We start from the raw sequence: 27,769 nt of genomic DNA, 5'->3' as shown, positions 1-27,769 counted from the left end.
GACACAGAACTGGCTTAGAGTGCAGGCTCCTCCTGGGACAGATGGGATGAAGTTGGGAAATGGTTGCTTCTCAAACCCAGCATACATGAAAGGATACTTTCTTTGCCCATTTTGTAAACATTCTGTCAGAATCTGTACCCTGGAAAAGGAAATGGCCTTTGAGCTCAGTTCTTCACACTGTACCAGATATAAATAAGTGCTTTGCTTCTGTATTCTTTTTGCCTTTTTTCTATGTACTTCTTCTCTTTTTAATTACTGTTATTTACTGAGACATTGTTTCTTGCAATGTAAGGTAAGAGTTTCTCATGGTCATGTACATGAGTAAAGGGGGGTTCAGAGTTGAGGTAACGCTTTTTAGTCTGTATAAAAAGTCATACGAACTAATGCTTATGATGCGGTTGTTCATACTCTGCATCTGGTGTCCTGATTTGCACGAAACCTTACCCAGGGACCCCAACTCACTAGACGTTGACATTTGTGGGCCTCTCATTTTAGGATGGAATTTTCCTTGGATGGAGAGATGTGATTGGGACTGGAAGGAGTAGTTGAGGGTGATAAGCAACTGAGCTTTTGAGACCATAGAGTTGAGACTTCCCTGCATGGGGCAGGTCATTCCTCTGGGCCTCTCTTCTAGGTCAGGTCTGTCAAGTTATAGGGCCAGCAAACAGCAGTGATTTCAGAGTTCAGATCACAGCCATGTGCAGGAACATGAGAGAAATTCATCTGGAACAAATGAAACATGGAGACACATCTGGAATTGGAGGTGGGGGAAACGTCCGACCTTAATGTGTAGTTGTGCCATCAAGTCTTACCTACATACAAAGGTACCAGAATTTCACTTTAAGTACAGCTGCATCTTTGAGACCCACCTGGCAGGAAGATAGAACAAACTTCTACAATTTGTCTCTGAACTGCAAACATGCATACGTGTTTTGTATATCAAATGTGACAAAATATTAAAATGCTTTGAATATATAAACACATATATTTAAATCATCCCACAAAATATTAGGTTTCATTATGGAATTATGAACTTATTTTTAATTTTATAAGAAATCACAGTCAAGAAACTTTGAAATTTTAAAGAGACCTTCAACTGTTAATATACTGAAAAAAGTTAAAGGATTTGGTATTTTGAAGGTCATATTCTTTTATGTTGTGATAGTAACGTAATATATTGGGAATAAACAAGGAAACGTTATAGTTTAGAAGCTATGTATGTGTGTCAAGTCGGCAGAGGTCTACTGTAGTGGCCAGTTTGTCAACTTACAGAAACTAGAGTCATGGAGAGAAAGTGGACCATAGATGAAGAAATGCCTCCACCAGACTGACCTGTAAGCAAGTCTGTGGGGCATTTTTCTTGATTAATGAATGGTTGATGAAACAGAGCCCAGCCCACTGTGGGAAGTGCCCCCTGGGCAACTGGTCCTGGGTTGTAGAAGACATGTTGTTCAACAAGCCACAGAAAGACACTAAGCAGCTTTCCTCCATCTTTCCTGCCTCTGCTCCTGTTCAAATGCCTACTCTTGACTTCCCCCGATGATGGGCTGAGATTGGGACATGTAAGTCAAATCTACCTTTTCCTCCCTCAGTTGCTTTTCAAGTTCTTATCACAGCCATATAGAAGCAACATAGTACACTCACTTAGGTTACCTTTCAGATCTAAAGAAAACAAAGTATCCAGAGCACCTGTTTGCACGGGAGTCTCCAGGAATATCATTCACATATTCAGTATGACAGGAATAAATTCCAAGTTCTCTGTTCTTTGTAGGGTCTAGTTTTTACCCCAGGGTGTAGTGTCTCTGACAGAAACATGGCACCCAAGGAAAGACAGAGCAAAGAGAGAAAATATGCCAATACTGATGCAGTTTCAGCATCACCTGTATTCTGATACAGTCAACATATTAGTCAGATCTGTACTTCTGAGAGCACAAGATCTCAGTTTATTCAGAGAATATATAATAACAGCCATATAAAAACACAAAAAAGAAAGTTCAAAGAAACAGGTAAACTTAATTTTAATATTTTATTTAATACAAATTGTCAAATCTCTGCACTTTTAACTTGTAAAAAACAAAAGTAAATTGCTTATTACACTGGTATTTTAGTTGGTTTTTGAAACTTTGTTCATTTTATCTTGATGCAAGCATTATTGAAAATATGTACAAATTTGAAAAGTTATATCACAAAAGAATTATGACACATAAATTACATCACATTTTTACATGCTTTTTCTTATTAATTTAGAAATACAATGTTACCACCAAAAAATTAATAAAAACAAATATTACTTGTCTTGCTATTTTCTCATTACATTTTGACTGTAAAATATAATTTGATCCCAGGCAGTGATGGTACATGCCTTTAATCCCAGAACGTGGGAGGTGGAGGCATGTGGATCTCTGTGAGTTTGAGGTCAGCCTGGACTACAGAGTAAATTCCAGGTTCAATGACACACAGAGAAACCCTGTCTTGAAAAACCAATATATATATATATATATATATATATATATATATATATATATATATATATATATAATTTGATACATTTACCAGAAACACTAATAAAAACAAAATTAATTTACTTTTTTTCTGTGGTCATCTGAAACCAAGCATGACCTCACTTAAAAAAGAAAACAATATAAAGAATTAAGCCATAGCATTTACTAATATATTTCAATAGGACATTATGTGTAAATTATTTCTTATAATCTATTCTTTTTGCTACACAGTGACTGAAACGCAGTTGTTTTGGCATCTCAAAAAATGCTAATTTTGTACTTTTACCATGCTTTCTGATGTAGTATGCATTTAAAGAAAGTAACATTATAAGTAAGATATTTTTATGTGTTCGTGTTCATGTGTGGGAGAAGGCGCATGCACTTGACTATGTGTGTGTGCATGTGTGTGCGCACAAGTGCTCATGCTCACACATGTATGCCAAAAGTCAATATCTATTTTTTTTCTTCTACAGATATTTCCCGAGGGCAGATCTCTCACTGAACGTAGAATGCACGTAATTGCTGGAATGTCTGGCCATGTAGCCCCAATGATCTTCCTTCCTCCACCTTTTCAACACTGGAGTTACAACTGTGCTCTTTAATGCTCAGCTTTTTACACAAAGGCTAGGTTGGGAGCTGAGCACAGGAGTGCTTGTGTGGTAAGCAACTGGGCGGCTGAGGCATTTCCTTAGCACTGTGTAATTATTAATTACTGACTTTACACCATTTGTAAGTAAATCTGGGACATACAAACTGAATTTATAATTATGTTATATTTTGGAGTATAAAGTCAGTTAGCCTCAGTACTCAAACATGGCTAGTATGTATCATATGAAATGGGGCACAGCTAATGCAAAAGAGAAGCAAAATGTATATAGGGAATGATTTATCCAGCTAAGGAAATGTACAGGATCGATAGAACTGGGAGTAGAACAGGAGAACTAAAGTAGGGGGAATATTATGACAAGGATCCTAAATCCCACAGAAAAATTCATGGGACAAAGGCTAGGTACCCAACTGAAGACTTCATGGGAAGTAGTGGAAACTTTGCAGTTGGCCTACATCAAGGAATTGTCCAATTATAGTTGTGTTCTTGAGGTTATATTGAAACATCAGAGCCTCTGCTTGCCTTTTTCCTTGTCCACTACTTAATCTTGACGGTTTCCACAAAGCAACCAAAACCAGCCTATGGTAACTTAGGGGATGGAAACATTGTCTCAAAAAAAAAAAACCCGTCATATCCTCAAATACAGACAGGAGAGGCTGTCATTGTTCTGAATTGTGTGCTGTACCAACTATTGAACCAAACAGTATGAGCAGATATATAGCAAACTAGGAGTTGATCATCCTGTATTACATGCACATCACAGTGATAAGTAAAATGAAATATATCAATAGTAGACAAGAGATACACAGGGATTCTCCAAGTCCTCCATTTTTTTTCTAAATTATTCTGTATAGGAATTAGCTTACATATCTATTTTCTCTAAGTGCAATTTCCCTCAATGTAAGAATTGAGTGTATGGGTTCAGGAAATAACATTTAGTACTTAAGTAACATATCAGATTGAAACTGTGTTTGACTGCGAAATTTACTCTGAGTAAGTGATCCATTTCATGTCATGCCTCCCTGCAACCTGTAGCATCGCCTTCAGTTGTAGTTGTACAACAGCAAGCCTCTGTTGGTCTAGTCTGCCCTGAAAATGCCATCGTTCATAGCAATGTAGAGGGATAGGATAAATCACATATTTTAGCTTCATCAAGGGTGTTAAACTATGCATGATATTCACAAGCATAGTCATTGTGATGGGGTTAGAAGCAAAGGCCAGGATACGGAGTTCAGTACAATGCATTAGGGCAGGGATAAGAACAGCGATGGCAGAATCATTTATAAGGCAATGATTTATCTCCAGATGCCTAAGAGTACCAGAGAGATTTAACAGAAAAGTTTGAAAGGGCTCGAAGTCATCCCAATACATTGCATTGTTACTAAGATTCAACATCTTTAGTTGGGAAACCTGAGGACACTGGGCTAGAAATCTGAAGTCTCTGTACGATAGATCACAGAATGACAGAAACAAAAAATCCAGACTAGTTGGCAGAACTCTGTAGGGAGAAAACAACAATAAAACTTCTGAAGAATGAGGACTGAATGAAAAAAACTGTATCTTTACATCCAGAATAAGCCACTTTTCACATGCAGTGTAATTGTGTATTAATGCGTTAATCTGTACTTTGTTCGCCTAACAATTTTGTGACTCTGAGAAATTTTTTTAGGCAGTAACTTACGATGTAGTCCTGGCTGTCCTGGAACTCACTAAAGAGATCATATTGGCATTGAACTCAGAGAATCTGCCTGTCTTTGCTTCCTGAGTGCTGAGAATAAAATCATGTGCCACCATAGCTGGCTGAAAAGTTCTGTTTTCAACACTGAGATACAAGTTCTCTTAATCTTAAGAATGTGTAAAGTGTATTATAACTGATGATTTTAAGAAATATTAAGAGAACAACTAATGCACTTAATACTTAAATTATTATCCATTGTAAATTTCAGTTCACATTTTTAGTGGAAAGGGATCAGAAAGAGCAATCAACTGAAGATTACCTTTGGTCAGTCCCTAAATACCGTCCTCTACTTTCATGGTCTATATCTTGGTGACTACAAATTAGCAAAGTGATCTGTCATTGTAAGCCATTGGCATCTATGATTATGTGCATCAGTGCTATAGAAAAAGTCTTCCACCATCTCAATTCCTCTTTCTCCTCATATCGAGAGGGCTAGTGGTTTTTCACCTTTGTATTTCTGCACTTATCTTTACATTGCTGGCTGCTTAGTTTTTATAATTCCTCCTCCAGTTTCAAATTCTCAAAAGTAACAAAGCAGCAATCATAAAAGGTTTTGAGAAGTTTAGGAATACCCATAAATATTTTCTACTTTGTCCCAACATTTGTCCAGGAAACCCAGAACCCAGCCCAAAACTCTTACCTGAGCACGCTGTCCAGATGATTTTTGAGACAGAATGAAGACAATTTGAGTTCCTTAAGGTTTTCCATACGTTGCAAATTACTAAGGAATTTTTTAAAGACTCTCCCACTCAGAGATCTAAAAGTGACTTTAAGCAGTCTAAGGCTCTTTAGGTGGCTCATCTGAGACAGGATGATGGTGATATCACTCAGAGAACCCTTATCAACTGACAGCCGATTAACACAGTTAAGATCAAGAAATCTCAGGGTGCGTTTGCAGTCACCCAATTTAACAACTTGCAAATCTCGACAGCATATGTGCAAAGCCCCTAAACTCTCTACAATTTTCCTCACAAGCAAAACTGAAAATTCTTTTTCCATTAAGGAGCCATCTAGGGAAAGATCCACTAGTAATTCGATAGGCCTGGGTAACTCAATCGTGGATTCTAAATCTATACAACGAAGCTGTCCTTCCATTTTTCTGACAGAGTGGTCAGAGTAAGTACAAGAATGAAAACAGAAAGGTGATTTGATGCTGACTTCAGCGCATGTGATCCTACAGTCAATGTCTTGCCTTAAATCTAGGATCCTCAGTTTAGGAATCCTGTAGGGGTAAGAGGAGATAGAATATCTGAGAAATAGCAAATGATAATGAAACCCAGTAGGATCAATGATGACATATAGGAACAAATCCTTTTATCCATAGCTGGTACTCCTTGTACTAACTACCAACAAGTCTTTGCCATGTGAATTCAACCTCCCTTCCCCCCATCCTTTGTATATCTTAAATCCCCTCCAGTCTTAAAGCTCTTGTCTTTCTCTTAAGTAACACCCGTTACATAAACCCATCAATAGAATCCTCAAGAACAGATTTCCTAAGGAATATTGAAGACATCAGTGTTTAATGTGTTACCAAGTTTTAGCTGAGTCTCAGAAATCAACTTGCAGCATTCACTAGTTACTCATTCTAAGAGAGTATCAGGCTGTAGTATTACCACCTATGAATTACCATGTCTCTATTATACAGTCTTACCGAGAAGCAGAGTTCTTTGCAGGATATACTGGAAGATTCTCAATCATGGCTTTCAGGAGTTCATGTTGAGTCTCCCGTACAGTTAATGTCCCAAGATGGAGACAGTAAAAGGGCCAAATTTTCACCATCTCACTCAATATATTCTTATGCCCACCCTTGAAGGCAGCAATGAACAATGGAACAAAAAAACATCTTGGAATAGCCTCCAGAGCTTGGATTACTGCAGACTCATGTCTCAGCAAACCCTGTATAGCAAGATCCACCAGTGTTTTGGGGTTCTTTGCATTCATTTTTGTGAACCTGCATCAGGAGAAGAAACATTTAGAAGTTCTGGGAAAACACACAGTGTCTTCTTTGCAGCCTGTGCTAGCAAAGTAGAAATGATTTAAAGAATAAATCAATCAGATAGTCACCACCAGGTACTTCTACTATAGACTCAGATTAGAAATAGACTTGTGAGTTTATAACTGTATATGTTTATAGGTGTGTTACTACTCTCTCCCCCATGTATACATACTCTGTGTCTTATAAAATGACATCAAAATGGGTAGTAAGCAAGCAGACAACAATTTTGTTCTCTTATTTACATGAATTCCAGTATTTTCCCTCAGTAGTATATAAGCGATCATGAAGAAAAATAAATCTAAAATAGTAAATAATAAAACATCAAATTAATTGTGATTAAAGAGAAAAGGAATGACATTCTAGCCCTTGATTTGTCTCACTCCCATCACTATATTTGTGGCAGATGAAGACACCAAACTGTACAAGACACACATGAAGGAAGATGGTTAAGAACTTAAAGTTGACCTTAAGAAAATTCAGAAAAATTAGTCATGATTTAATCCTAAAGATGAAAAAGAAAACATAAAATCAATATAATGCACTACAGTTTGGGGCAAAGACTTCAAAAGTGTTCAACTCAAAGATGTATGTTATCTCACTTGTGGAAAGTAAAAATTAAATAGTCAATCTGATCATGGAATAATGACTTCTAGAGTGTAGGAGAGTTGCAGGGGTTGGGGTGACAAAACACAGTCAGATATAATTCATGTAACCTAGAGGTTGGTATGGACATATCACAATGAGTCTCATTAATATGAATTATGACTATGTGTTAGAAAAAATGAGTATCAAGTGCATATCAAATAGATAATATGGAGGGTTTAAAACTGCAGTCTTTGAAGCATACAAGGTCTGAGAAAGAATAAATTCATGTGAATAGGAGAAACATTCAAGAAAATTTGTTAATAATGGAAGAAAACAAAATGAGGGGGAAATTAAGATTTCTGTAACACATAAAAGAGTCAGAAAGCTCCTAAATTTATCTTCTACTGCCAGAACAACAAATCCTCTAAAATGCCTACATAGCAATGATAAAAGGAAAACAGCATGATACATTGGATAGATTATAAGACAATGTAGCATCATATGAATGCACAAAATAAGGAAAAATTTGAAGCAAAAACATTAAAACCATCAGAAACAAAATAACTGTTGCTTATCACCTACCTAGTATGGTACTTTGCTACAGCATCTTGTACACTTTATGGCATTGTCTTTTGATAAAATAACTTGATGAGTAAGATTAAAAAGTGTTACATTTTCTTGAGGTTTCTGGGATTTCAATCTCATGCACATGTCTAAGGGTCTTAAAAAGGTGGTCTTCTGTGGTAGCTCAAAGTGCAAGAGAGGGTAAGTACTTCTTTTTAGTGAAGAATTTTCTTTTGTGTGAAGAAAAAGTCAGTATAGAAAGGAAGGGACTGGGCAGTTTCATATAACACAGTAGCTAATTTCACACACTGTTACAAATGTTAGTGAAATGTATTCAAGAATTTTCTGTTTAATGTTAGTGAAATGTATTCAAGAATTTTCTGTTTAATGTTAGGGAAACGTATTCAAGAATTTGTTGTATGTGCTCTATTACAAGGTCACCATGTTCCTAGGAATATCTGTGAATCTTCCAGGACTTTGGTTCACAATTCTGTTGTGGATGTGCCTGATATGATTGGTAAGGACTCCAGAGTCCATTATAAGGGCTTTGGAACAGTGCTACTTAAATTTTTCTTTTCCCTAACAAACTCAACACTAAAAACATTTAAAATGTTTTTCCTAAATTGATGTTTAAATGGAATTCAATTTCAAAAATTTCTACATTTTACTGGGTTAGACAGCCTGATGGTAAAGTTCATATGTGAAAGAATACACAGGAATAGCTAAGAAGAGAGAAGGAAGCCACTTGAGAAGGGACTCCTGATACCAAGAAAACAAAAACTTTCTAGAGAATTTATGTAATTATAATATCTTGTCACTGCTATAATAAGGGACAAATAACTGAATGAAATAGGTGAGCACAGCTGGCCCTGATGATCCAACATTTCAGAGCACCTCTGTTGAACTTTCTTCTGAGTTCTGCATCCAGAACATCTTCAAGGCTACTCGCTGAGATGATCAAGTATCACATAATATTCTAGTCAGGACTCGACCATAATCACAAATTTTCTTTAGGACTCTGTAAAATTATTAGTGCTCCCAATCATCAGGAAGTAGCCAAGAAAACTATGCACATATTCCTCCCTCTAAAAGAGTTATGGATGTTTGCCTTTGCTTAGAGCGTTTGTTACAAGTCGTTATGCATAATGGTCAGGAAAAACACTAAACAAAGGAAATTAGACTCAAGAGTTCCTGTTTTGAAAAGAAAAAAAGGGGAAATGCTGTAAGACAATGCAATTGTGCACTGTAAAGTTTTGTCACTAGTATTAGTTTAATGAAGCACTTATTGGTTAGTAGCCAGGCAGAAAGTATACGAGATGGGAACAGACTAGGAGAATTCTGGGAAGAGGAAAGGCAGAGATGCTGCCACGAACCAGACTTGGACGAAGCAAGGTAAGAATGCCTCACTGATTATCAAGCCATGTACAAATAAAACCAAACACCAAAAAACAACTACTAGCATTCCTGCATCTTGTGAAGATTTCATGTCTGGTAACCATGTATCGTATATTAAACTATTGCTGAAACACTATGGTAAACATACCTCCTACACCAAAATGAGCAAAGGGTAGAATGGAGGCCATTAGAACAAGTATTTTTGTCACCAATGTATAATTCCCATGCAATCATAAGAAAACATGAAATTCTTGGGTAAAATAACCATAGAAACTATGTACATACTACATGGTAAACAGAAGGAGTTAGAGAACTAGGTATAGAGGCATATGCCTGCAATCCCAGGACTCAATAGGCAGAAGCAGATGGACTAGTAGTTCCAGGTATTCTCAACTACATAATGAGTTCAAAATGCACCTTGGACTACATTACATCCTTTCTCAAATATCCAAAGTCATACAGACAAGCAAAAGAGAAGGCAGGGTAAGAAAACGCAGGCTACTGAAAAGGATAAAGAGTAAAATATCAGGAATCACAAAAGGAAGGCTAGGACAGCTTAAAAGTACTGAGAAACAGAAAGGCTATTCATCCAAGAGTAGCCATGTCTCAAAAGTTCCAGCACTAGTTCTGAGTGAAGGTATGAGGATTGAGGAAATTCACTTCCAAATATAATGTCTCTCTGATAAAATGATGGACACCCTTGCCTCAAAGGTCAGCCCAAGCTTCTCACTAGTATTAATTCAATCTGGGAAATTTGGGGACTGTGATTCTGCTATTGGCACTAGTCAATGTGAAAGAAAAGTATTTCTTCCTCGTTAGTGTCTGAGGTATATGCAGCCAGGTAAAATCTTGAGAGTGACCAACTATTTAAGACAAAGCTACTCTGGTAAATAAGAACTAGAGAGAGGCTGCCGCACCAGCTTCATGGGGAGACACCTGTAGAAGGCAGTGATGGGTTGGATGAATGACAGGCAAGGACATGCTAAAAAACACAGGCAGCAGATCCTCAGGTACTGAAGGCCCTACCACTCTGAGGTCACACCACTTGTATGTTAATGAGCAATCTCTGCCACCTTGTGAGGACACTGATGATTCCTGATGTGAGGTTGGGGAGCAGTACTACATCTGAAGTCACTTACCTCTGGTTCAGAGCTGGTGAAACTGAGAATCCTGAGTTTCTGGTCTACCAAGGCCTTAGGTTGCAGTAGCCTCCTCCCTCCACAGATGGTCTACTGTTGGGTGAGAAGTGAATGCATTAAGACAAAAATCCCAACACAGATCTCAGTGCTCTATTTCTTTCTCCTGTCCTCTTCATTCACTTATTATTATTTCTACTTTTAAAATAGAACATGTTATTAATTATTTGGAAATTTCACAATGCATAAAATGTATTCTATTAATATTTGACCCCAGTACTGCCCATATATCCTCCTAGATCAAATCCCACCTCTAAGTGCCTCCCAACTTATATGCGCTCTTTTTCACAGACATTGTGTACGATAGTTCTACTTTTGCCCTAACTGAGTTTTTATCTTAATAATCTACTGTACATTGCTTCTGTATCTGCTGCATAGTTGTTGCTGCATAGTAGTTGCACAGTAGTTGACTTTAATACTTTCTGTGCATACTTCTATACATAGTTTAGCTATTACAGTGGTTTCTTTTCTTCTTTCGTTTTGGGACTTGATACTGAGCCCTCCATAGATGGCCATGCACTATAGAAAGATAAACCTGAAGGTGTCACATAACCATTCAACATGGTACAGAAGTTACAACACAAAATTATAAGAAATATGAAAAAGCAGAGCAAATGAAAATATCTCCTGAATGCCATATCAAAAAAAAATTGCAGAAGTGCTTAAAATGTTGACCAAGTAGTCTCTAAGTATGCATGAGAAAAAAAAGTATGGTTTACAACTGAACAAACCGGGGGGAGGGGGAGTCAGTAAACATAATTACTTCGTGGGTTTTGTTTCCAGATTCCTATCATGAATTTCTATCCTGATTCCCCTGGATCATGGATTTATAAGGGGAAAAGTGAAATAAAATCTTTCTTCCCCAAGTTACTTTCAGTTATGGTATTTATCACAGAAACAAGAAAGCATACTGGAGCAAGAATCTATAGACTATTACATTTAATAGCTATAGGATACATATCTTCTCAGCAGTTCATGGGATATTCTATGATATAAATACCATTGAAAGCCTCTGAGCAAGTAAAAATTACTTAAAAATAAAATCAGCATTTTCTATCTTAGCAGATCCTAAAGCAATTAAATTATAAATCACTGTTAAGGGAAATGACAGACATGAAACATACCAAATAAAATTAAACATTATACCTCAATGAATTATAGGCAAGTGAAGCAATCAGGAAGGATGTTAAAAAAATCCTGAAATCTAGTTTGGGAAATCTAAGAAACACCCCAAGGAATAGACACTATTGCCATTGTGCTCAGCTGCCTATGAGGACTTGAAGGTATGACATTACTGTGAAAGACACCACACATTTCAGGCATAGGACTTGGAGGAATTGATCGGCAAACAGCCCTCATGTCTCATCCATAAGAACTAGTTCTTACAATTTTCAATGTACTATGCAAGCTGCTAACAGGGAAAAGCAATCAATAATCATACGTAGCTTTCAGCTCTGGTGTGGGAGAATTGTCTTTATTCTGTCAATAATGTTTTAAATAAACACTCATTGGTCGATAGCCAGGCAGGACATTTAGGTGGGAAAACCACACAGGAAGTAGAGGTGAGACAATGAGAACGGGAGTATTCTAGGGATGATGAAGCCCATTCCTCCCAGTCCTTCCCAGACCACAGAAGAAGCAGGATATGAACTGTCCCGCTGAACAAGGTACTGAGCCATGTGGCTAACATAGATAAGAGTAATGGATTAATATAAGCAACTAGAGCTAAAAAGAAGCATGAGCTAGTGGGCCAATCAGATTATATTTCATGTAGAATCTCTGAATGATTTTCTTTGGGGCTTACCGACTGTGGGAACTGGACAGGACAGAAACCCCAACAAGCAGGCCCTCATGTTACAGAGCCCATTGTCTTAGATACTTTTCTATTGCTGTGAGGAGACACCATGACCAAAGAAAATATAAAAAAGTAACATTTAATTAGGGGTTTGCTTACAGTTTCAGAGGCTTAGTCCATGAAAATCAAAGTGAGGAGTAAGGTGACAGGCAGGCAAGTATGGTGTTGAAGCAGTAGCTGAGAGCTTACTTCCTGATCTGCATACAGGAGGAAGATAGAAAGTGAGACTAGGCCTGGAACTAGCTTTTAAAATGTCAAAACCCACTCCCTAGTAACAGGCTTTCTCGAACAAGGCCACAATTTCTAATTGTCCCTTAATAGTTCACCAACTAGGAATCAAGCATTCAAATACTTGAGCCTATGGGAGCCATTCTCATTCAAACTACTCCATCCTGCTCCCTGGTCCGCATAAGTCTGTAGTCATACCTTAATGCAAAATGCACTCAGTCCAACTTCAAATGTCCCCACAGTCTTTTATTCTCAAGATTGTTTACAATTCCAGAGCTTAAAGTTTCTTGTGAGACTCGGGGTAATCTCTTAACTGTAACACCTGCAAAATCAAAATAAAAAACAAATTACATACTTCTAAAATTTAATGACACAAAAATACTTTACTATTCCAAAAGAGAGGAGGAAAGGATCATAGTGAATAAATACTGGAGCAAAGCAAGACTGAAACCAAGCAGGCGAATTCTGAATCTCTATGATTGATGTTAAAGTGATTATAAGATGGATCTTCCTATCTCCCACTCCTCCTAGTATTGCTGACTACATCATCAGTTTTTCTTAACAATGGAGCAGGATTCCACAACCCCTTTACACCTGTATCTTCCTTGAAAAAAAAAAAACAGAACCATGGGACTTACGCTAACAAGTTATTATGTTTACCTGGGTTAAAACCATCCATGAATTACATTTACATAAGCTTTGACTTAGTAATAGTCTCTGATAGAATTCCCTGCCGGCAGAAAACCAAAAATCCTGCTGAGACTGTATTAATGTCATTGTGCAACTGTTATCAGTCAGCAAATTTATATCACAGGGAGAACTGTTTGTTGAGACAGTTCCCAAGATGTCCTACTGTTGTGGAACAATCCTTTTATACACTATGAATATGTAGTACTCTCATTGACTAAAAAGAGCTCACTAACCTATAGCTGGGCAGGAGGAGGTTAGATGGGAAAACTAGACTAAAAGGATGCTGGGATGAAGAAGTACACAGTCAAAGGAGTCACCAGCCAGAGGCAGAATGAATCAGACACACAAAACGGGACCGACATAAAAGATACACGGCAGTATGTAGATTAATAGAAATGGGTAAATTTAAGTTATAACAGCTAGTAAGTAATAAGCCTGAGCTATCAGATGAGCATTTAAAATATAAGACTCAGTGTGTTTCAGAGCGGCTGCAGGACAGGGAAATTTCACCTACAAATGGTGCCCAACATTCAGGGCCATATACATCCACATAAAGCCAGTAAAGCTTTAAAAAATGGAATCTAAACACACAAAATGGAGTCAAACTCAAATTCTTGGTAACTACTGTTTTCTTGTTTGCTAGAGGCAAACAGAGGCATGCCTACTTTAAGATGCATTTTCCTGTTTTGTGTTACCAGCATGGATGGATCTTTTGGGAGGTCCTGCTACTGAACACTTGAATGAGGTTTATGAGCAGCAAGCAGTGCTACTTGGTGGCAGCATGGACTCAACAACTTCCCAGAGTTCAGACAGTAAATGCTGCTCATACCTGTACCTCTGACATAAGCTAGGTTCTCAGGGAACAAAACAGGGCAGAATCAGCTGCCAAGGCATAGGCTTTGGTCCTAGCCACACCACTTAACAGTTTGAAGTTTGGCTCATGTGGTCAGAAAAGGATAGATATGCGGTAAAGCAGAATCAGTTGGAAAAGCCTCTAAACGTGTCACAGTGTGTTTGAAAATATGCATAGTCTTGGAAGAGAGAGAGAAATAGTATATAAAATAGTTTTAAAATAATTAAGTCCTAAAAGAGGGAGTAAAGTAATATAAAAGCAAAAGCAAAGTAAAGAGTAAAAAATACAGAGAGTCTGGATCCTGTATGTTATTCTGTCATCTTTGAATTCCTTGGTTTCTAGGACATACTGTATTGTGAAGACTGCTTGATTATATATTTTGAAAATGCCTTGACTTCCAAATTTTAAGTCAAAATGTGTATTACATTGCAGGAGAGGTTATGCTTTTATTTCCACAGGAAATGAGTGGCTGTGGACTCATTCTGGCTTAAAGAAAATCGGGTCTGAAAGAGAAAGATCCTCTGAAACCCTAACTACAAACATAAAGAAATGAACCTAAAAGAACTGAAAGACATGTAATGGATATTTTACCTACTCAAACACATAATAAAAACTCATATTTGACTGACTTATATACATCGCACAGTCTGTACTAGTGTTGATGCAAATATATACATTGTCTTTAAAACTTTATGCATTTTCAGAGCAAGGGGACCAAACACCAGTGAAAACTGATGGACCATGTGATCCAGAATTTCAGAATACCTCTGCTACAGTCTCCTTGACATTCTTCATTCAAAGAAGCTTCAAGGCTGCTGGCTGAGATTGTCCAGACTCACAGACTTCTCCTGCTGGTACTTCATTATTGTCCCAATTTTCTCAAGGTTTCCCCAAAGATAATAGCACCCACAAACAACTGGAAACAGTCTAGAGAAGTATACCCACATTCTCAAACATTGGTTTTAGATGTTTGTTAACACTTAAGGGGGCTCGATCACAAGTTATTATTGGTAATGGTCATTTAAAAAGTTAGACAAAGATTAGATTCAAAGATCTCTTTCTGAAAAGATAAAGGTGGATATAGAAATGGTAGGATAAAAGGACAGTTTATTAAATCTACTTTTATGCTAAAAAGCAATTCCTAGTCCTAAGTATAAATATAAGTATTTATATTTGTATGGATTTTTGTATATTGATACAAATTTAAATTTAGTTTTGTTATATGCGTGTGTATGCACTTGTTGATGTTTATGCAGCTCATTTAGACACATCTGCTGGCAGAACCGACCTACTTCAGAGAAGGTGATGGGCACTGAAGAAACTCCATATGGAATTTATTTTATTCATGGCAAAAGTTGGCCACGTGGGCAAAGAAAATCCCTTTACTTCAATTGCTGACAGCTGTTGTCCAAACTGGACCAGTAAGATGCAAAAGAAAGTGAGTGACTCCTAAATTTTGTCAAGACAAAGCAGGAAATCCTTCAAAATTCCCTGCTTCTCAGAAATGTCTGTCTGATATACCAGGTCTGTAGGTCAGAGTTCGATACCCCAACATCATAGAAGAACCTAGGGTAACTGTCCAGTGAAATTGATGTCCCTATCATTAAGTAACATTATCATTCTTCTGGGTTCTTTGATGGAGTTGAAGACTAGATAGTTAGAGTTGTCCTAAGTTATGATAAAAGGTAAATTAGGTACAAAACTGTAGCCTAACAAAGATACGATACATAATAGATTATTTTCTCTAATTTTGCCAAATAGACTGAATTTTGTAACTGTAATTCTTGAGAAATCTTTTTGTTATAGTTTTACTTTGATAAAAGTTAAAACCTTCCTTTTAGTTAGACAAAAGGGGGGAAATCCTGTGGAACATTTTTTGTATACTATGAATATGTATTACTACAGTTGGATAATAGAGAGCTTAGTGGCCTATAGCTTGGCAGGAGGAGGTTAGGTGAAAAACCAGACTAAGAGGATGCTGAGCTGAAGAGGGACAGACGTAGAGGAATTGACAGTCAGTTGCAGAATGAGTTGAACACATAAAATGGAACAGAGGCAAAAGGTACATTCCAGAATGTAGACTAATAGAAATGGGTCAATTTAACTTGTAAGAGGTAGTTAGTACTAAACCTGAGCTATCAGGCAAGCATTTATAATTAATATAAGCCTCAGTGTATTTGAGATTGTCTGTGGGACAGAAAAACTGCCTAAAGTCTGCTTTGCCTGAACAAGAAGTTTCAAAAGAAGGAGTCCTTATGCACCCTCTGCAGCTCTATCAACTTTCTATTTATCAACCCCCCTGCCCAGTCCTATAAGAGCCCTAACCAGCTCCTTCCCCTTCACACAAGTTCCATTCCCATGGGAAGTCATTGACCCTGCTGCTGTGCTAATAAACAGTCTCAACTGTTGAGAGAAGACTTAGGTCTCTTTCATGTCTTTTGTTCCTTTACTATTCTTAAATCTAACATTTTGGTGTAGAAATCCAGGAGGACTTCTTGGATCGCTGCCCTTTGGTAGCTCCATCCCTTCTTCTGGGACCTTCTGGACATTTTATCGATCTTGACTCCTCTTGGAACGTGGAACTTCGGGAGCACAGATACTTTATGAACTCACTATATATATATATATATATATATATATATATATATATATATATATATATATATATACACGCACACACACACACTAAACAGCCACTAGTTACTATCTGAAACCCACTGGTTTTTGTAGCTTCTGTCTCTGTGAACAGTACACCTTTATCCCAAGCTGATACAGGTATATCTGTGATTATCAGGCTTACAACAGAGCAAGATCCAGTACAGTCAGGGCTGCAGATAGATCCTGACTCAAAAAAGTAAATGGCCTCATAAACTCGTATGTTTGAATACAGGTTCCCAGTTAGTAGGACTATTAGGAGGTTGTCACAAACTCATGGCAGGCCCAATTTATCTCTGTTTGCAACATTCAGATCAGATGAGAGCTGTAACTAATACTCTAGCACTATACCTGCCACACTCCCCATCATGATGGCCATGGACTCACCCTTTGAAATTATAGGCAGCCCCCCAATAAATACATTGTAAAATTGCTTTGGTCATATCTGTTCATAACAATGAGACGGTAACTAAGACAAATAACAATACAGATAATCAATAAAAAAAATGACAGTTTTTTCAAAAGGTAAGAGTGACAAAATTCTTAGTTGAACTAAATGAGAGAATGAATATATAAATTAGTAAAAACAGAGATAAAAGGGGGCAATACTAAGAAACACCAATGAAATTCTGAAAATTGTTAATTAACATTTGAAAACTCATATTCAAAGAGTAACTAAAAGAAATGGATAATTTCTTAGATAGGAAAGATATAAATAAATTTAGAGATCCATAAAAATCAATAAGATTATCGTATCTCCCAACAAATAAAATCCTAGAAACACATGGATGAAGGAAATATTTTATTAGACCTGAAAAATGCTCATGAGACTACCTAATTAAAAGATACAGAAAGTGCTAAACTTCTCCTTGTGGACAATATACCTTGATATCTAGCCTAGTTCAGAGTAAAAGTTTTAAAAATGTTTTGGTGGTGAACATTATTAATGTATTACTTTTTTCTAATAAAGTCTTTATAAACTGAATTTAATAATATATTTTAACACCATGATCAATTTGGCTTATATTAGGTATGCAAGGATGTTTCACTTATTAATAGGTTTGTAGTCAGAGGTCACATGATGGTCTTACAAGTGCAAAACAGGCCTTTATCAAAAAATCACTGAAGAATCTAAGACTAAAAGGAACATATCTCACTATAAAATACCTCTACACAATAAACCTACAGTCAAAATCATACCACAATTGAAAAACTGGAAGTCATTTTTTTCTCAAGTCAGCCAGGAGAAAGTATGATCTACCCTCTCCAATCTTATTCAATGTGCTGAATGAAGTTTTAGTTCATTGTAGGAAAGCAAGAGAAAATGGCAAATGATACACACAAACAGTAAAGGGAGATGTCTAATTATTCCTAAGAATCTTTGCTATAATCCTATAATTAAAAGACTCCAAATGCTCGAACAGAAAACATTAGGATTTGGTAAAAGCAGCAAAAAGGAAAAAAAAAACCATTCAGTATTACAAAATAAGTGCAAACACTGATGCTTTTCCACATTTCAATAACCATGACATTGACAAATAAATCAAGAAAACAATTTCATGAACAATTGCTTCAAACATTAAATACCAAGGAACAGACTTAACGAGGAAGTGAAAGCCTGAAACAGCTAATTTAGTAACAGTGAAGAAAGAAATCGAAGAAGGCATTAGAGGATGGAAAGACCTATAACATACAGGAATAAGCAAGGAAATATTAGCTGCTTTCAAATTATATCATAGAGCAATAGAAACATAAACAGCATGCTATTGCAACAAAACGAGATGTGTAAGTCAGTGGAATGTAATAGAAAACCCTGAAATATGATCATATATCTAGAATTACCTGATTATTGACGAAAAAAAGTGCCCAAAACATCCACTGGAGAAAAGGAAACTATTTTTACAACACTTTAGTTATTTTTTGCTAGTTTAGCAAAACTAACCATCTAAATGTAGAGAGAGTAACCTGTATCCCTGTCTCTCTTTACAAACATCAATTCAAAATCGATCAATGCTCCTAATGTAAGATGTGACATCCTGAAATTTCTATGAGGAAAACACTTTACAGGCACTGTATAGTCACAGTAAAGCCTCTTTAAATGCATTCTGGTAACAGCTCAGGAAATAATAGCAAAAACTGACAAATTAAATTTCATGAAATTAAAAAGCTTCTAGCTGGGCGGTGGTGGTGCACACCATTAATCCCAGCACTTGGGAGGCAGAGGCAGGTGGATCTTTGTGAGTTCGAGGCCAGCCTTGTCTACAAGAGCTAGTTCCAGGACAGGCTCCAAAGCCACAGAGAAATCCTGTCTCGAAAACCCCAAATAAATAAATAGATAGATAGATAGATAGATAAATAAATAGCATCTGCAGAGCAGTAGAAACAACAATATAGTGCCAACCAACAGAATGGTAATATTTTCTAGCCCTATATTTTACAGAGAATTAAAGAGGCTCTTTAAAGAGGCTCAATGAACATGAGAGAGCATTGAGAAGGAACAGGAGCAAAGGACCATGATATACATACTGAAAGTGTCATAATGCACATTTTGTATGATAACTTTTTTAAAGAGATGCACTGTGGAAAAATCCATCTATACACTGTAAATTTGTATTACTCTTATTGATTACTAAAGAAGCTGACTGGCCAATAACTAAACAGATAAGGTTAGGTGAGAACCAAACTGAGAATGCTGGGAGGATGAAAGGCAGAGTCTGGAGTCACCAGCCAGACACAGAGGGGGTAATTATTCAGCTACCCATAAGGCTGCATTTCCGGGTCACCTGTCGTGTGATGTAGCCACACAAACCCCTTTTGCACATGTGCAAGGCGTGGCTTGCCCGTCATCAGTGTGTGATATAGCCATGTCTTCCCACTGTGTGCATGTACTAGGCAGCCATTAAAAGCTGGATGCACCATCTTAGCTCTCTCTGTCCCCCATGCTCAGAGATGCACTCTCTCTCTTTCTCCCTGTCCACCTCTTGGAGAGGCAGCCTCTCTCCCTCCACCTCTTTCTCTGTTCCCAGTGCTCAGAGAGGAAGCCTCTCTCCCTCTCTCTTTCTCTCTACACCATTTTTCCCAGGCCTGTGTGCACTCTAATAAACTCCTAAGTGGGTTTGTTTGAGTCTCGTGTTCTCTTCTCACTCATGCCAGATCATTTCATTGGTGCTGTGACTTGAGAGATTCTTCCACCCCAGGTCTCTCTCCTGGGGTTGGAATCAAAACCAGAGCCCTTCTGGAAAACAACCCATGCCTCCTTATGCCTTAGTGCGACCTCTCAGAAAAACACCAGCTTTGATTGGTAAGTCTTTCCATTTTGGTCAGCTTAACCATTTCTCTGAACCTGAGGAATTGACCGTTAAGCTCTCAGAAACCCTTTGGGGTTCCTAGAGATGGGGGGACCATCCCCAACCACAGTCTTCAAGGCCACGGTTGTTCCCTTAGCTGACAATCATCTCCAGTTTGCTTCCCTCAACTAAAATCATGTTTGGACTGACCTAGCACTGCACATTCTGTGCAGTGCATTCAACAGATTCTTCTTTCTTTTTTCTTTTCCATTTTTCCCCCTCTTTCCCTCGCCCTAAAAGGTCACTCGCAGTGACCTCTGGCTTCTCTGGCTTCTGAGTCACCCTGACCGGATCCAGTCAGGCCATAGCACCCCACCCCAGGTCAGGGGACACCCAGCCGGCCACAGATCCTGACAGTGTTCATGCTGATTCACACCCCACCCACAGTCAAGAGACGTCTTACTGTGTGAGTCTTGTGGTGTTGCTGTTTTGAGGGTTTTCACGGCTTTGACCATGGGGACCAAACCTTTCAAACTTATCAATCCAGCTCCCCCCCTGCCCTGTGGTGCCTTTTAGAGGCCTTAAAACCTCAGGCCTTAATGCCCTACCTGCAGATTCTCATACTTGTCCACTTTTGTTCAAAAAATGGCCTTGTTACAATTTAGATGGTAATCACCTTTAATCCTGTTATTTTACAGGAACTTTCAAACTATCGTCAGCGCACAGGCAAATGGAAGAAGTTTCCCTACATCCAAGCCTGTTACTATTTAAGCCCTAAGTCTAAGCCCTCTGTCCTTGCAAACTGTTCACCTGCTCACATGTTTCTGGATAGGCCATCTGTACCTGAAGAACCCCCCCACCTCTGCTCTGGTCCCAGCTAACGAACCTCCACCTTTCCGAGCTCAGCAGGAAGCTACCCCGTTTCGCCAGCTTCTACCCCTGTCTCTCTAGTTCCTTCAGCCCCAGCTTCTATGCCTGTCTTTCAGCTCCTGCAGCTGGGGGCCTTCTTCTTCTAGTTTCTCTATTGTTGGGGTAACGGGAGAGCCTTATCTACCTCAGCAGACCCCACCTAAACTGTGTGTTTAGGGGTATTTATCTTACTCATTCATTTTTAGTCATGCCAACCTGCCCGATACCTCTCATGGAAAGGGATTTTTTAGCAAAGGTAGGAGTTTCCATTTCCTTTGCTCCTCCCATTTACCTTACCCCAGACTCGCCAGTCGCTCCACTCTTCCTTCTCCGAGCCTCCCAACCTCCCAACTCTAATGTGTCTTTTCCTCTACCAGCCTCCCAGGTAGGTCACCAAGTCTGGGACAATCAAAACCCCTCTGTTGCTAAACACCATTCCCCATTGTTAGCCAATTACAAGATCCCACTAAGTACATTACCCAAGCTCAGTATCTCCTTTCTCTCTAGAGCCTTAAGGGACTTAAGCCTATCATTTCTGATCTTTTAAGAAAAAAAGCTACTTTGCCCCACCTCTTCTCCCTTTAACACCCCTATACTTGCTGTTAAAAAACCTAATGGACCCTCTCATCTGGTTCAAGACCTCTGCCTCATTAACTCCGCAGTGGTCCCTCTTCATCCTGTAGTGCCTAATCCTCACATACTTTTATCCAATATTCCTCCAGGTGTCTCCCACTCCTCAGTTCTAGACCTCAAGGATTCTTTTTTCTCTATCCCTCTCAGCCCTCAATCTCAAAACATCTTTGCCTTCACCTTGACTGGGTAAAACTTTTGCCTCTGGCTCTACTAAGACCTAGGGCTCTCCCCAAAGGCTCCCTTTTTATCTTGCCCTTTGAACTCATATATGGGCAGCCAATTTTAATCCCCAGCCTCTTACCTAAATCCTCTCCCCTTCCTGATCACCTGCTTACTCCACTGTTATCCCATCTATGCTCCCTATTATGAGATTTCATCGACCACTCATTACCTCAACCATGTGTTAATTCATGGCCACCGCCGATTAAAATAGGGGATCAGGTATTATTTTCTTCCCCAGACCAATGCTCCTCATCCCTTTCTCCTAAATGGCAGGGCCCCTTTAAAGTAATTCTTGTAACTCCCACAGTGCCAAGCTCGAGGCACTTCCTCATTGGATTCACCTATCACATCTTAAACCTTTTACTTTACAGCTCAAGATACCCCCTCATACACAGTAACTCAAACAGGGCCCTGTTCTCTTAAGTTCCAGAGGACACCAGGATCAGCCACCCTTTCTCCAGTTCCAAAAAAAAACCAAAAGTCTCTTCCTTACTCAACTCTTTTGTGCCAAAAACTCCATATACTTTCCCTGTTCTTCTTTCTCCTATCTGCTTTCAATGTCATGCTTAAATTTCCAGTTAACCACTCAGCTATAATTACAGGAACCATCATTAAACATAGAGGCAGAGCTACAAGGATTGTCAAAAGCCCAGGCTGTAAGAAACAATAATGAGTTTGTAGACCCAAACTCCAAAAATTCACAAAACAAACTTTAACATGACAGGTTTTATCACTGACTGCAGCAGTGTTTCCTGGATATTAAGCTCCAAGGAGACAATTGGATCCACCTAAACAGACCAGACTTGCCCAGAATAAGTATCATTTAATTCTTTTCTTGTCATTCCTGGTCTCGGGAACCCCTGGTGGCGGGGGGGGGGGGGACCCTCTACCTTCCATCTTGAGACTCTCCTCTGTTAATCTCTAGGATCTAAGATTTTTTTTTCAAAACATAATTTTTGCCTTTCCAGCATTTTGCGAGGTCCAAGCTGCCAGTCAACCAATTCCTCAGAGCCTGGAAAATACAGCAGTAATCAGCTACCCCAGGACATGGTCAAACACCCAACTCCTCGACGCCCACAAAGTCAGTGTGAAGCAGTCATGAGAGACCTTACAGTGCCCCATTCACACTCATTAAGATTCTCAACTCCCCCAATTTTTTATAATAAACAAAAGGTGGAATGTAATTATTCAACCACCCATAAGGCTGCACTTCCCGGTTGCCCGTCATCAGTGTGTGACATAGCCACGCAACCCCCTTGTGCGCATGTGCAAGGCATGGGTCACGCATCATCAGCATGTGACATAGCCACATCTTCACCCTGTGTGCATGTGCTAGGCATCCATTAAAAGATAGACACGCCATCTTTGCTCTCTCTGTCCCCCTGCACTCAGAGATGCAGCCTCTCTCTCTTTCTCTCTCTCTCTCTCTCTCTCTGTCCCCCTCTTGGAGAGACAGCTTCTATCCCTCTCTCTCTCTGAACAACATTTTCCTCATGCCTGTGTGCACTTTCCCCTTCTAATAAACTCCTAAGTGGGTTTGTTTAAGTCTTGTGTTCTGTTGTCGCTAGCGCCAGATCATTTCAGAGAGAGCAGGAGATAAATGTACTGTGCAAATAAAGGTATTGCCACATTGCAGAACATACATAAGAAATATGGGTTAACTTAAAATATGAGATAGTTAGTAATAAGCCTGAGCAATTGTCTGAGCATTTGTAATTAATATTAAACCTCTTAATGTTTATTTGTGAGCAGTTGCAGGACAGGAAAACTCCCGACTACAAATGGTGCCCAATGTTCACGTACATCCACACAAAGCCTGAGAAAGCTTTTAAAAGGATTCTAAATGCAAAGAAACAGAGAAAAATGCAGCTTCCTAGTCTCACATTCTCATGCCAGGCACAGTGCAGGATGTCTCCCAACAGCCGCTTGCGGCATGGAGACAGCCACCAACAGCCATGAGCTAAGCAGCATGGTAGGTTTCTACATTCTCTTATATTTGTTGCAGTACAGAGAGGCTTCTTCTAGTCGTTGCAGTGGGTTTAAACTACAAGTGTAAGCTCTGCCAGCATGTTGTATGGCAGGTTTGGGGATGTTGCTCATGCAGACAGAAAAGGTTACAGAAAATGCAGTAAAGACAGATTCAGATGAAAAAAAAATCTAAACAGGCTACAGTGAGTATAAAAACATACTACTTAGGCATGAGAGAAAAAAGAAAAATAATACTGAAAGTACTTAAAAAAGAAATAGTAATAAAACATTAAATAAGCTGTGTAAAGATGGGAAATACACAGGGTGTGGATCCTGTATATTATTGGACTATCTTTAAATTTTTTGGTTCTAAGAGGCTCTGGATTATTTTTTTAAAAAACTGCTAGATTCAACCAATCTATATTTTTTTAAAAAATCTTGATTTCAAAATTCAAGTCAAAAGTTATATTACTTTGTGGAAAGGCTATGCTTATATTTTGACAGAAAATGAGAGACTATGCATTCATTCCAGGTTAAAGAAAATCTGGTTTGATCAAGGAAGACCCCATGAAAAATCTAACTACAAACATTAAACAACTTAGAAGAACTACAAGATATGCAAAATATATTTTACCTACTCAAACATAAAACAAAATTAAATTATCTTTGGTTGACTTACATTAATACAGAGATGTATGTTGCCTTTAAAAGAATGTATATTTTCAGAGGAAGAAAATCAAACACCAATAAAAACAGATGGCCTAGGTGATCTAGCATTTCAAAATGCCTTTGTTACAGCATTTCAAAATGCCTTTGTTACAGTCTCCTCAGAATTCTGCATCCAGAACTGCTTCAAGGCTGCTGTCTGAGATCATACTCCAGTCAGGACTTGACCATAATTATAAATTTTCCCAGGACCCCCAAAAGAAAATAGTGCCCACATCAACAGAGTAGTCTAGAGAACAACATCCACATTCCAAAATGATGGATTATATTTATTTATTATCATTTAAGGTAGATTGGTTGCAAATTGTTATTGATAATGATAAGGAAAAAAACTAAAAAAAAAGTTTATATTCAGGGATCATGTTCTAAAATGAAAAGGGGGGTGTGGGCAGTGGTGGCACATGCCTTTAATACCAGCACTCAGGAAGCAGAGGCAGGCAGATCTCTGTGAGTATGAGGACAGCCTGGTCTAAAAGAGCTTGTTTCAGGACAGGCTCCAAAAGCTACAGAAGAACCCTGTCTAAAAAAACCAAAAAAAGTAAGAAAGAAAGAAAGAAAGAAAGAAAGAAAGAAAGAAAGAAAGAAAGAAAGAAAGAAAGAAAGAAGGAAGGAAAGAAAAGATGTGGATATAGAAACAATAGGATAGAAGGGTAAATTATTGAACTTACTTTAATCCAAAAAGCAAAAGCAACTATTAATCTGAAATGTTTTACATTGAGAAGGATTTTGATTTTTTGATACATTTTTTCCTCTTTTCTTTTATGTATTGCTTTTACTGAGCTGTAATTTTTTTTTTATCTGCTCCCCTTCCTTCCTCCCCTTTCCTCTTCTACCCTCTCCTGTGACTCCCACACTCCAAATTTATTCAGGAGATCTTATCTTTATCTCCTTCATATGTAGATCCATGTATATCTTTCTTAGAGTCCTCTTTGTTGCATAGGTTCTCTGGGGTTATAGCCTGTAAACTGGGTTTTCTTTGCTTTATGTCTAAAAGTCACTTATGAGTGGGTATATATTATATTTGTCTTTCTGGGTCTGGGGTACCTCACTCAATATGATTTTTTCTAGATCCACTCATTTCTCTGAAAATTTAAAGATGTCATTATTTTTACCACTGGGTAGTACTCCATTGGGCAAATATTTGACAATTTCTTTCTTCCTTCCTTCCTTCCTTTCTTTTTCTTTTTCTTTTTCTTTTTTTTTCAAGATGGATTTCTCTGTGTAGCTTTGGAGCCTGTCCTGAAACTCACTTTGTAAAACAGGCATGCTTTGAACTCACAGAGATCTGCCTGCTTCTGCCTTCCCAGTGCTGGGATTAAACGCATGCACCACCATGCTCAACTATACAACATTTTCCATATCCATTCTTCGGTTGGGGGGCATTTAGGGTGTTTCTTGGTTCTGGCCATTACGAAAAATGCTGCCAAGAACATACCTGAGCACATGTCCTTATGGTATGATTGAGCATCCTTTGGGTATATACCCAATTGATGAAAATTTAACATTGTTATACCGTATGTATATTTCTACTTTTATTTGGAGTATTGTGTTTATGCAGCCCATTTAAAAATGTAATGTATAATTAAGAAATACAGATTAATACTTATCTATAATAGTTAAACTTATAGTCATGTTAAGTATGTTTTCAAGGTCATAAAGAGCTACATTGAGATATATAGATAGATAGATGGTCTTCATACACTTCAAAGTCCTACAGAATATGGCATTTAATATGTTTACTAACCTAAGACTTTTAATGACAGTGAGACATGTCTGCTCCTCGCAGCACCAATCTATTTCAGTACAGGTGATGGGCATCAAAGAACCTCTGTATGGAGTTTGCTTTCCTTATGGGAAAAACTAACTTTATAAAACGTCTCTTAGCAGAGTCACCTGGGAGAATACATTTTAGACTTGTAAAATTATTTTTAAATGTTTTATAGATAAAAGTCAGGCATGGAGGCAAACACTTATAATTCTCACATTCAGAATGCAGAGGCATGTAAATCATAAAGTTTCCAACCAGACACAGCCGGGAACTGAAAAAAAGTTCTAAATGACTTGGAAATGAAATCACACTCATCTCCAACAGGTATTTCTTTTCCAGATGCAAAAGTATTTTAAAATACATATTAAATAAACTGGAAGGGAAATCAGCATCTACCATTTTAAAAGCCTGGTATATGAAAACTACTAAGGCAAATATACAAAGAAAAAATGGTGTGTTCTTTACTTTGGGGGAGTTGTTTGTTTGTTGTTTGCTTGTTTTGTTTATTTTTTAAGATAAGCCCTTACCATGTACTCAGGGTGATGCAAACCGAAAGAAAGTAATGTTTTCCTCTTTTGCTGTTTGTATATTTTTTAAGAAAAGGCTACACCAGGTACCCAGGCTGATGCAAATAATGATGTTTTTGTTATTGTTGTTTGTTTTTATTTGTTATTTGATTGTGTCGTTTTTTTTTTTCCCTGAGAGAAGACCTCACCATGTATCTAGGCTGAGGCAGAACTTGGAGTCTGCTTATTTCAGCCTCCAATATGGCACCACACCCAGCTCAGAAATATAGACTTTAACTAAAATGTGAAAGGATGTGAAGCATTTTAAATAGAGAATACAAAGCAATTAATCATATAATTGATGTAATTCACACCTCAGGAACTCATACTCACGCAAACAGGGCCGGAATGCTACCTCGAGAAAATAAGCCGGGACGTATGCCTTAGGCAAACAGGGCAAAGAAACGTTGCCTCGCGCGAACAGGGCTGCCTCGCGCGAACAGGGCCAAACTGTTAAGAAATCCGATGAAAGCAATGATTAATCCCCAAATAGGTTCAGTTTATGAAAAGAAACTTCTGTTGTCACTTACCTGAGTAGGCGAGTGGGGAGAATTTTCCAACTTTTTCAGCACCTCAGGCTCAGCAACCGAGACGAGACGAGAGTCTGAGAACTTCAAAAGCCCGCTTGAGGACCCCAACAGGTCCTTTTCAAAGTTAGTGCGCACACTCGAGGACTCCAATTGGCTAGCTGGGGTCAGCTGACTTCTCTCCAAATCCTTCCGCCAGCTGCGGTTCATGAAGCCCCAGCGGCACGTCAAATTTAGGTGTCTATGCAATTGCCTACATCTTTTTGGTTTAAAAAATTTTATGTGGACTATATGAATGTG

At 38.2% G+C, this 27,769-nt stretch overlaps 1 protein-coding gene across 1 annotated transcript; it reads right to left on the bottom strand.

Moving 5' to 3' along the window:
* Positions 1-2,541: 2,541 nt before the first annotated feature.
* On the bottom strand, positions 2,542-27,597 carry LOC148117330 (melanoma antigen preferentially expressed in tumors-like). Its single transcript, XM_087902912.1, has 7 exons — positions 27,473-27,597; positions 12,864-12,987; positions 12,537-12,634; positions 10,526-10,618; positions 6,498-6,797; positions 5,487-6,068; positions 2,542-4,606 (listed from the first exon to the last, which is right to left on the bottom strand). Exons 5-7 carry the CDS (start codon positions 6,785-6,787, stop codon positions 4,093-4,095), a joined length of 1,386 nt encoding a protein of 461 aa, XP_087759038.1. The 5' UTR covers positions 6,788-6,797; positions 10,526-10,618; positions 12,537-12,634; positions 12,864-12,987; positions 27,473-27,597; the 3' UTR covers positions 2,542-4,092.
* Positions 27,598-27,769: the final 172 nt, after the last annotated feature.

The sequence above is a fragment of the Myodes glareolus genome, chromosome X (genome assembly GCF_982192425.1).
Source record: "Myodes glareolus chromosome X, mMyoGla1.1, whole genome shotgun sequence".
In the NCBI taxonomy this organism is placed as follows: Eukaryota; Metazoa; Chordata; class Mammalia; order Rodentia; family Cricetidae; genus Myodes; species Myodes glareolus.
This window is presented reverse-complemented; position numbering and strand designations above follow the sequence as displayed.